The sequence below is a fragment of the Kryptolebias marmoratus genome, linkage group LG2 (genome assembly GCF_001649575.2).
Source record: "Kryptolebias marmoratus isolate JLee-2015 linkage group LG2, ASM164957v2, whole genome shotgun sequence".
Lineage (NCBI taxonomy): Eukaryota > Metazoa > Chordata > Actinopteri > Cyprinodontiformes > Rivulidae > Kryptolebias > Kryptolebias marmoratus.
Genome location: NC_051431.1, coordinates 31,992,610 through 32,003,511, shown reverse-complemented (window position 1 = coordinate 32,003,511; position 10,902 = coordinate 31,992,610). Strand labels below are relative to the sequence as shown.

The window sequence follows — 10,902 nt, the reverse complement described above, 5'->3', positions numbered from 1 at the left end:
GCCTGATGATGTCCCAGTGGCTTTCAAACCCCAAAAAATGACTGGTTCATCCCAAAGATCCAGTCCCTAGCACAGAGTAACATTGTGTATGCTGTTAAATGCCAGGAGGACTGGGATCAGCTAGACATCAGGGAAACAAAGCAACATCATCAGGCCAGGACTGTGCGGTTTACCGCCATCTGCAGGCCAGCAGTCTGTCTTTCAGAGATGAAGAGGTGAGGAACGTTGGGGCAGAGGCCTTTTGGTTAAAAGACAAAACGCTTCAACTTAGAAGAAACCATCCAGAGGACCTGACTCAACCTTGTTAGGTGTCGCCATTAAAATCAGGAACAATGTTAACAGCCTCATCCTTGTTTTGTTAGTGTACTTATGTTTGGGCCAGCTGCTCAGCCAGCCCAGAACCTGCAGATTCTGGGTTTTCATCCTGCAACAGGTGTGTCACTCAACAGCTGATGGAACAGGAGTTTCAAAGGTAAACCCCTCCCCCAAGATTGTGTTCCTCATAAACCCTGACATTTCCTTTGTGTCACCAGAAATGATGTGCTGAAAGAAAGAAAGATGTGCGGTCATTTTGCAGTTTTTAATATTGGATTTGTTTAGCTCCACATGTTCAAGCCCTCATGCAGCATTTAAAAAACAAAAGAACAAAGTCGACAACCAAACCAAGCTGCGGTTCTGTAATGACTGCTGTGAAGCTGAGGCACTTTGCTCTGCTGCGAGGCAGAACGGAGGGAGGCCCGCCGCTGCCGTCACAAAAGGCACAAGCATGGGCTTTTATCTGCAACAAGAGGCATCTTCATTTTCTTTAATTAAATATCTTTTTAATAAAGTAAAGCAAAAATTTACAATTTCTCAATTAAACTGTAATCAATGGGTTGGATAATTACAAGCACCTTCTGCCAGCCAAGGAGAGAAAAATATAAATACAGGAAAAAACTGACGGGAGTTAGCAGGTTTTCTTTTTTAAAAAAAAGGAAAAATAACTATCCATCATATATTTACAGAACCCTCTTGAAATGCATTTCCTCTCATGGAAGCAAAAAAGGCCTTAGAATTTGAATTGTTCAACTTTTTTTTCCTAAAAATCCTTTCTCAATAAGAGGATTTTCGTGTTTTATTCAAGTTTCAAAGGTGAGATTCCAAAAAAAAAAGACATTCAGGAGGGGGGAGCAGCTGTGAGCACTTCATTTCTCAGTCCAGTTGTTTTTTTGAAGCACAGGAAACAAGCGAAACAGACATATTGGAGGGCGGCATAAAGGGTCCGACTGGGGCTTCGAGGGGCATGAGAGGGAACCATTATAACCCCCCCCCCCCCCAGCAGTTCTTTGCCCCTTTTCCTCAAAGAAACTCTTCTCACAAGTCCACAACCCTTTCTGTCACTTCCACCTGAAATGTAGCAGAAATCTGCTGCCGCTCTTCTTTTTTTAATTATAAAACACTCGTTTCACTCAGCCAGCGCTGGGAAGAAGAAACACAAAGCGAACTGTCTACATAAGAGCATCGAATGCACACGTCACTGAGTCTCGTCCACATGATAGAAGTATGAATTCATCAAAAATAGAAGATGTGACCAGCCTTTAGATTTTATTTATTTTCTCTGTTATTAAGCAAAAACTCTTGAATAGTGTTGCTGTGGTGAGGAAAAGCCATTGGGAAACAACTTTAACAAAAAAAATTAATTTAAAATCCCCTCCTACACCTTGTGACGATTCTCAGAATTCTCTCTCATATACTCTTTCCTTTTAATCCTGAATCTTCTCATGTAGTTCAAAAAACGACATTCTGTTGCCTGGGTAAACACAAGAAACCCAAAAGGAAAAAAGAGATGATCGAACGTTCGATCCATAATACAATCTCTCCCATTTGAAGAAGGTTATTGTTTGTCTGAAGCCTGTCGAACATTCTGGACTGGCCCAGCCGCTCCTAGCTGTTGTCAGATTCGTCTTCAGCCTCACGGAGCCACGTGAAGAAGGCGGTGACGGACTTGAGGGCCACACCTTTGCCCTGCTGCTCAGCAGGGTCTTTACTTGACTCCCACTTGTAGAAGGCCTCCTCTTTGATCACATCCTCGTCATAAAGGGTGTCAAAGAACATCCGCAGCAAATCTGATTGGAGGATGGGATAAAAGGATGAGAGATGATCAATACAGTGAAGAACTAAAAGCTGTTAAATTAGACATTTTTTAGCATACACAAGAAGAGAAATAAAGGCCTAGCATTCCTTGAAGAAATGCATATAGCCCATCGCTTTTCATGCCAGACTTTTAAACTGAGACCATCCTATGTTGAGAAATTAACCAAACACAGAAAAAAATGTTCTGTATGTGCTGTGAATGATTCTCAGCTACTACCACACAGATTTTAGCTCAGTATCTAAAATTGACTAAATTGAAACCATTTTTGTGTTGGTTAATGTCAGTTAGCTGTGGCGGCCATCTTTAATTGATTCCATATGTTCACCCAACGGTTATTACCTACAAGTTTCAATAAAACTGAAACAGTATTTCACTATTGCCTTTTGGCAGCAGGTGCTAACTAACGTTCAGTAACAAGTAAGAGGTGAGGGTGCTCACTGGCAGGCTGCTCCATCTGCACCATCAGGGCCTGCAGGGCGTAGAGAGCCTGCAGCTCCTTCTGCTCGTCTTTCAGGTATCTCTGCAGCAGCTTGGCCCTCTGCTTGATCTGTTCCCCATCCACCTTGTACGGGGTCTCACCTGCAGGGGAAAACACTCCTGTCTTGGCTCTGCTCTACGTGCAGTTGGCTTTTTAAAGCATCTAATCAAGAAAGTGCTGATTTGCTCACAGATGACTGCTGACTGGCAGATGCAGGTCATCAGCGCTCTGACAAACACGTTGGAGGAAGTGTGCTGCTCATCCAGGTTGGCCTACACAGAAACATCAACATGGGAGCTGAACAAAAGCAACAAAGCAGTAAAAGATCATCAGAAACAACTCCTCGGGCAGTCAGAGCCTTCTCAGACCCCTCTGCCTTGTTTGGGACAGAAACTGTTTATATGAGCGACACAAAGGATTTAGAGCATTTTATTGGAACTCTTCATTGTTTTCTCCATAAAAGGCAGAAGAAAATGTCTGCATTTTCATGGAAATATTGTATATAACTTCATTGTTTGCTAAATTTATTCATGTTTTTATGAATATTACTGTTAATATTTGCACTCTAAGCTGTAAAAAACATTTGTGGTTCTCACAGTAAAAACAACTAACAGTATCTGTCCCTCGTACATTAGTGAAGAGAAAGACTACGCCTGGATTTAGTTTGCTTTGAAGCCGTCATTGCCTACCAACATGGCACATCCTGACAGGATTTGTGGGAACTACGTATAAATGCAGTGATTGCATATGTTGAAATAACTATACCGCTAAGAATACAAGGACACCGTGGGGGAGGGCCTGGGCTGGGGGGCACGGGTTTTCCCTTTTGTCCCACCAACCTGGTGCTTTTACTGATTCAGCTGGGGCTAGGGTTTTGGGGGCAGCTGGGGGTCTCTGACAGCGTCATTGGGGGACAGTCTGTGTGGTGCTGCCCCCTTGGTGTGGGTTGTTTGTGTGGGTGCCCGGATCATGGCTCCTGGGGTTTGGTTGGTGTCCCAGGGACTGAGCTGGGCTCCGATGGGCGTCCCCTCCCTCTAGACCTCTCAGGGGGCTGACCCAACAAGGGGGATGGCCGTGCGCCTTTTCACCTTGGTCCTTCTGGGTTCTGGATGCTGCGGTGGACTGGTGCCTGCCCGGTGTGTTGGGGGCTCTGGGGGGGCCTCTCCTGCTTGGTGCTGGGCGGTCTCTCTGCTGGGGGCTGGTGTGGGTGCTGGGCCGTTGGGGGGTCGGGTCCTGGGCTTAGCCTGCACAGCGGGAGGTGGTGGTGTGGCTGGGTTGGGGGAGCTGGTGCCCTGCGTCTCTCCCCGTGTCTCTTGGTCCTGGGGGCTGACCCTGCCCTCCGCTGGCGACCTACTTCTGTGGGACACACAGCTGCCTTGGGGTGGTGCCCGGTGTCTGTCTGCCTGGGACTGCTGCTGGATCCACCTGTCCTTTCTGCTCCTGGGTGCTGCAGATGGAGGGCCTTCTGCTGTTCATGGGACTTTATTTTAACTGTGCATCTGCAGGTGGCTAACTAGCACACATGCACCCACACACCACCAACCCCCCACCTTCACACACTGATTCACAAACAGTCCTGATCACTGAAGCTCATACAAACAGGCTGCTGTTCCAACAATGTGGCCTGCCTGCTCTGATCTAGATTCAGATTCAGTCTTGATTCAATAAAGTAAATCATGCAGTTAGGACTCTCATCTTGAGATATCCTGATTGTAGAGCAAATCTGTTGTGGCCATCTCCTCTATATGGTATGCCTGATATCTCATAACAGGACAAAAAAAGAATACAAGGACTGGAAAATTCCAGTCAGTAACTAATGAAAATCCTTAAACAACAGCTGAAACACATTGAATATAGCTCTAAAGTCTACAGATCAAGTGTCCCAGTTGAACGAAGCAGACAGAAAGATGGAGCAGGTTCCAAACCTCCACCCAGTCAAAGATCCTCTGGTTGTCAGCCTGGTCCTGGATCAGCCTTTCCAGCTGTTTGGTCAACTCTGCAGAGCTCATCTCCTTCCTGCTCTTCTCCGACTCATCACCCAGAGTGAACTCAACATTCTGCAGACAGACAAAAACAGCCTTTTCCTGGTTACTTACTTCACTAAAGTACATCCGTAGCCTTCAGTGAAAGGCCAAGTTTAAAAACCATTTTGGGTTTTATCACTATAACATACAGGTTATGTGCTCAAAGGAATAAACACAAAAAACAACAACAAAGACAAAAAAAAAAAAACACTCACTGTGTCGTTAGAAATGTCAGATTATTATTCAAATGTACCAACCAATAACTGATGGGAACCCATTTAAACTGTAACCAATTAAAATAGTTTGTTCTGGTTTTGACTTCCTGCAGAAGTGAGCTGAGGTTAAACTCTAGCTCAACTAGGTTTGTACCCCTTTTAAAGTTTAATGCGGTGGTTCTTAAATGGTGGGGCGTGCCATTTTTCACCAATTCATCCCAAAGGTGTTCTATCAGGTTGATGTCAGGACTCTGTGCAGGCCAGTCAAGTTCTTCAACACCAAACTCGCTCATCCATGTCTTTATGGACCTTGCTTTGTGCCCTGGTGCTCAGTCATGTTGGAACAGGAAGGGGCCATCCCAGACTGTTCCCATAAAGTTGGGAGCATGAAATTATCCAAAATGTCTTGGTATGCTGAAGTATTAAAAGTTCTTTTCACCGGAACTAAGAGGCAGAACCCAACTCTTTAAAAACAAGCCCACACCATGATCCCCCCTCCACCAAACTTTACACTTGGCACAATGCAGTCAGACATGTACCGTTCTCCTGACAGCAGCCAAACCACAAAAACAATTCAATTCAATTTAGTATATTACTAAAGGAAAAATAAAGGATATTTTTTTAAATTTCAAGGTTTTTTTGTGCTTATTTATAGTTCCTCATTACATTTAAATCAAACTGTTTTTGGTCAAAGTCTTGTTGAGCTGAGGAGAGATTTTGTGTCATGAATGTGTCATCGGACTTTCTTTGTGATGCTGATTTGGTTAATGAACTCACCTTTTCTGTAACAAACTTGTTGATGTCTACATCCTCAGGGAGGAAGTCTGTCCACCGAAGGCCTGCCTCTCTCCACATTAAGCCAGCCTTTTTATGGCTCTGAAGGGAGGAGTCACATGTTTGATTAATGGATATCACTCCTCACTGCCAAATATTTTAGTGTCCCGTTTTAAACTCATATATATAAATCAAGACTTTATATACAGGGTACAAATAATAAACTCTCACCATTTCTTTGCAGAGTAAAGTAAGGATGTGAACCAGCAAGACTCCAGCTTTGTCCACAAGAACCAAAGACTTTGAGATCTCCCTAAAACCAACAGGTTAGTGGAAAATTAAAGATCAAACTCAACTATTTAAAACAACTCCGAAGGGTTTGTTGCCTTTAAATGAAGATGTCACAGAGCCAACCTGAAGAGTTCTCCCATGGGGATGCCTCCCTCATGTAGCATTGGAGTGATCAGCTCAGCCAGGTACAGGAAGATGTGGGGGATGTCAATTGCCATGTCTTCAGCCACCTCCAGAATTTCTTGAAACCTAAAAACATTCACAAAGACCACCAACACAAACGTTTATTCAAGAGTTAAAGAGTGAGAAATAAGTTGAACAAATGAAAAAGTACTAATTGATTAACACACGAGGGGACAGTGGCGCCCCCCTCAGGCTCCTAACCTCCTTTCCAAACCCCCAGAGCACAGAGGTGGTGTACTTTAATACAACTCACACCCGATCAGTGTTTGGCACAACAAAAACAGTCAGTTCAGGTACACCTGCAGCTAATCTAGGCCCTTTTCTTCACCTCGGCCTCGGCCCTCTCTGTCCCACTCACTGAAGTAACCGTGGTAACGACATGTTGCTGCTCACAGCGCTTCCTTTTATTTGTAACGCCACGACTGTGGCTCACTCACCAACACATTCAGGGAAATTTTGTTTTTCTGCACTTTTCTGAGGCGGGACCTTGTGCGCAAACTTTTAGGTACAGGTGTGATTTATAAAGGGAAACTGCTTGCTGCTGTGCGTGTGCATGGTTTTATAAATCTGAGGTTTCTTTTGCATACACCATTTTTGCCTTTAGGGTGTACGTACACTTTTAGTATGAATCCTATGCAATCTTTTACAAATGAGAGCCCTGTTGTTGTGAGTTTGTGTTCAGTGAGTTGGCATTCAGTTCATGAAAGATTTCTAGGCATTGGTAAAGGCCAACCACAGTATTTTGATTAGGTTGAGGTCTGGACCTGGACCGAGTCATTGCAACACCCTGATCATTTTCTTTTGAACATATTTGATTGTAGAGATAAGAAATTTTCTCCTGGTAACTCTTCCAAACCATACTGGGTCAGTCCTTTTCTAGTTTTTAAACTTATAACATGGCAACTCAGACCTACTGCATGGCCATGGTGCCAGTACTAACCCAGGGACAGTTTCCACTGGAACCAGGACTAAGAAAATGCTGCTATCTTAGCACTAACTCTAGTCTAAGCCAGAGCAAAACACTGCTTTTGCCTCAAGCTGCAGGCAGGATCATGAAGACCAAGAACCAGGAAAAATACTGGGAGTATTACCTTTAAAGGTCCAGAGTTAGTTTAATTTTCAGTCTGTTTGAGTTGAGACAAAACAAAAGAATAAGAACTACTTAAAGACCAATTAGCATTTGAGTAATTTAAGCTCATATATCTTTTTTTTTTTAATTATTTATCACCAGTTGGATATTGAATGAAAATCTCATAGCACCACACACAAGTGCATTCACTATCATTGTTTTCAGCTGAATTTATTAACTTTTTTATTGTCACTGTCTGGTGTTTATAAATCTTGCCTAAAACTCCCATTTCTAGAAAACTGTTTATAAATAATGAGAGCTTTCAAACAGACTTGATATTAGGTCATCCTTTTTAAAAATAAAGAGACAAACCTTATGATCTAAACATAAATTGTTTCTCTGAAATGAAATCCTCTGGAAAAATTCTAAATTTACTGGAAGACATGTTTTAAGTGACGTAATGATGTACCTCCAAAGTGGCTTTCTAGCTGTGGAAAACCAAAATAGTTCCTTGATGTTTAATTATAATGAGTTCAGAACTGGAACCACTTTTATGAAAAAACAAACAAACAAAAAAAAAGTGTAAGACTGAATTAGCTGAGATGTTCAGTCATATGAAGATTGGTGTACAGGGTTTCCTCCAGTGTGTTACAAGCCTGGTGGGCTGCCAGGCTTATACTTTGTGCTAATTTATCCTTGTTTACCAGTAAATTCAGCATTAGATATGCTTTGCTTCCAACATGCAGCCTGTGGCACAAACAGCACAGTCCAGTCCAGCATCTGTCTGTTGTTTCTCATTGGCCTTGATGTGAGACTTTTCTGGGGGAAACCCTGGTATAGGTCCTAAATGCTTTCTTCTTGTGACTCCAAATAGTTTGAAAATACCCCTTTAACTGTTCTGGGAAATTTTAATGATGTTAACAATGTTCTGCTTTCTGTAAAAAGTAAATCAATAGTTGTGATTTTCCTTCTTGTTGTGGTACTTTGTTTTGAAATGTTCTCATCTTTGTGCTGAGAGACTCAGTTCCTCCCTTCTGTCCTTGACTGTTAAATGTTTCTCACGAGAAGAGAAACTGCTCAGCAACTCTGTAAATGTATGATCATATGATGTAATGGAACCTCATTTCACAACATACACTCTTCTCCTGATTAAGTTCTGCCTTCAGAATAAAATCCTTTTAAAAGACAAAGATCGATCTTTCTCTGATTCTTTGAAACAATCATCTCACTATTTGATCATTATTTATTCCACAACATAACCTTTTACAAACCAGAGGGCAGCAACAATTGCTTCTTTAAAATTATTGATGTTTTTTCACAAACTGACAAATAGTTTGCTGCTCAGTCATTCATAGTAATGGATCAACAACACCTTATTCTGTCAACATGACACTTTTCAAATACTTGGTGTTAAACAATAAGTCAATTATTTTATAACTTTAAGAAAAGCCCTGTGCAATTATTCCTATAACTATGCATTTTGGTTAAATAATAAAACTATAATATAGTGTATGTGTTGTTGTTTATCTGTGGTTAAATTTACCAAATTAAGAGCTGTTGAGGACTAAACAATTGTTCTTTTTAATGTCTTGGCACAGAAAACTAAAACTGATTGATGGCGTACTTACAATTTATCAGAACTAAAAAGAAAGCAACATTTTATTTGGCAAAAAATTGTTTATCAATTTTACTAACTAAAACCAATGTTACTTTACAGAGAGAAATGTTTAATCTAAACCAAAACTTTTGTTGTGGATTTTCAGTGAAGTCTTTGCTCCTGCTTTTAAGAACAAAGTTTAATAGAAGTAAAACCAGTCACGGCTTCAGCTGTTCCCTCCTTCATGCTCACCCTTTAAAGTACTGCTGCTTGGGGAGTATGCCTGTCTTAATGAGCTGGTGCAGGAGTTGGCCCATGTGCTCCCTGGCAATGGTGCTGCGCTCCAGAGTAGACTCCAGCCCGTTCCGTACGAACACAAACAGCAGCTCGGTGCTGTCCAGCTCCCGCACACACTGCAGAGCCTCCTGTTGGGACACACAGACACATCAAGTCCTCTCTCACATATCTGTGAATGCTGGGAGATTCCTACTAAAAGACTTGAACTATTTAAAACTTTGTGGTTTCAGGAAAAGCAAAATTTTATTTTAAAGTTCCATAAAAAGTATTCACCTTCTTGCAGATTTCTTTTGTTTTTGCCTATTTTGTAAGATTTACAAGCTTCAGATAATCAAATACATATTAGTATCAGACAAAGATGACCTGAGTGAAAAGATTTGATTTATTAAAAGAAAAAAAGCTATCAAAACCAACCTGGCCCCATGCAAATTAGTAACTGCCCCTGAAGCCTAATAAGTATCTGTGCTGCCCTGAGTGGCAACAACTGCAGTCCAGTGTTTACAAGAACTGGTGATGTCTTTCACATGGTTGTGGAGGAATATTGCTGCTGCTGCTGCTGCTGCAGAACCCAAGTGTTCTTGGGCTTAAGGTGGTCAGACATTCTCCTGCAGGATGTTCTGGTAGAGAGCAGAATTCCTGGTTCCATCAACTACAGAAAGTCGTCCAGGTCAAAGGTAGCCCAAGAACATATTACCTGGGAGTATGATATTCTTTTTCTAAAATGTTTTACTTCAGATGTAACTAACTAAATACCTTCCAAAAAGTTTCACTTTTGTCTCATAAGTCCACAACATTTTTTCTGAAGTCTTCGGGATCATCAGGATGGATTTTAGCAAATGTGAGACAGACCTTTGTGTTCCTTCTGCTCAGCAGTGGATTAGACCTTGGAACTCTCCCATGAAGGCCATTTTTGCCCCAAGTCTTTCCTTGTTGTTGAATCAGGAACTCTGATCCTCTGCAGAGCTTTACATGTTCCTCTGGGTTCTTGTGGGACCTCCTGGATGAGTTGTTGATGCTCTCTTGGAGTCATTTTGGTCAACCAGCCTCTCCTGGTGAGGTTCACCACTGTTCCATGTCATCTTATTCATGGATAATGGCTTGGTTTGATTTCTCTGGCAGTAATCAGGCCCGGTGCGGCTGGTGAAACTGAACTCAGCTTCCCAAACAAATCACAGTTAATTCATGATTCAACAAGAAGGGCTTTGATGGCTTTTTTCCCTTAATCAATAAAACCATTTGAAAACTGCCCATTGCATTTACTCAGGTTATCATTCTCTAAAATTAATATTTTATTAGCACTATAGTTGTCAATTTTCTTTAGCATGTAAATAGTTCCTGTGCTGCATACCTTCATGTCATTGATATGAAGGTACTCTTCAATGATAGCTGTGGACTTCTTATCCACCTCTCCCTCTGTCAGGGAAGGCTTTGTGGGGATCTGATGAGGGGAGGGGGCAGCAGCTGCCTCCTGGTTCACTGTACACAAGGATAAAAATTTAAGCATAAGAACTGTACCTACAGGTGCTGGTCATAAAATTAGAATATCACGAAAAAGTAGATTGATTTCAGTAATTCCATTTAAAAAGTGAAACTTGTATATTATATTCATACATTACATACAAACTCATATATTTCAAATGTTTATTTCGTTTAATTTTGATGATTACAAATGAAAATCTCAAATTTATCATATCAGAAAATTAGAATATTACTGAAGACCAATAAAAACAAAGGATTTATAGAAATGTTGGCCAACTGAAAAGTATGAACATGAAAAGTATGAGCATGTACAGCACTCAGTATTTAGTTGGGCCTCCTTTGGCCTGTATTACTGCAGCAA

General features: G+C 41.6%; 1 protein-coding gene across 1 annotated transcript in view; it reads right to left on the bottom strand.

The window, feature by feature from the left end:
* Positions 1-565: 565 nt before the first annotated feature.
* The window catches only part of LOC108249459 (eukaryotic translation initiation factor 4 gamma 1), a 67,545-nt gene continuing 57,208 nt past the window's right edge, over positions 566-10,902 (bottom strand). The window contains exons 25-33 of the mRNA XM_017438858.3: positions 10,411-10,538; positions 9,018-9,190; positions 6,040-6,165; positions 5,857-5,938; positions 5,629-5,727; positions 4,538-4,669; positions 2,803-2,884; positions 2,573-2,713; positions 566-2,105 (exon numbers count right to left, since the gene is read on the bottom strand). Of these exons, the coding sequence (XP_017294347.1) occupies positions 1,924-2,105; positions 2,573-2,713; positions 2,803-2,884; positions 4,538-4,669; positions 5,629-5,727; positions 5,857-5,938; positions 6,040-6,165; positions 9,018-9,190; positions 10,411-10,538 (1,145 nt within the window). The 3' untranslated portion in view covers positions 566-1,923. The remainder of the gene's footprint in view (positions 2,106-2,572; positions 2,714-2,802; positions 2,885-4,537; positions 4,670-5,628; positions 5,728-5,856; positions 5,939-6,039; positions 6,166-9,017; positions 9,191-10,410; positions 10,539-10,902) is intronic.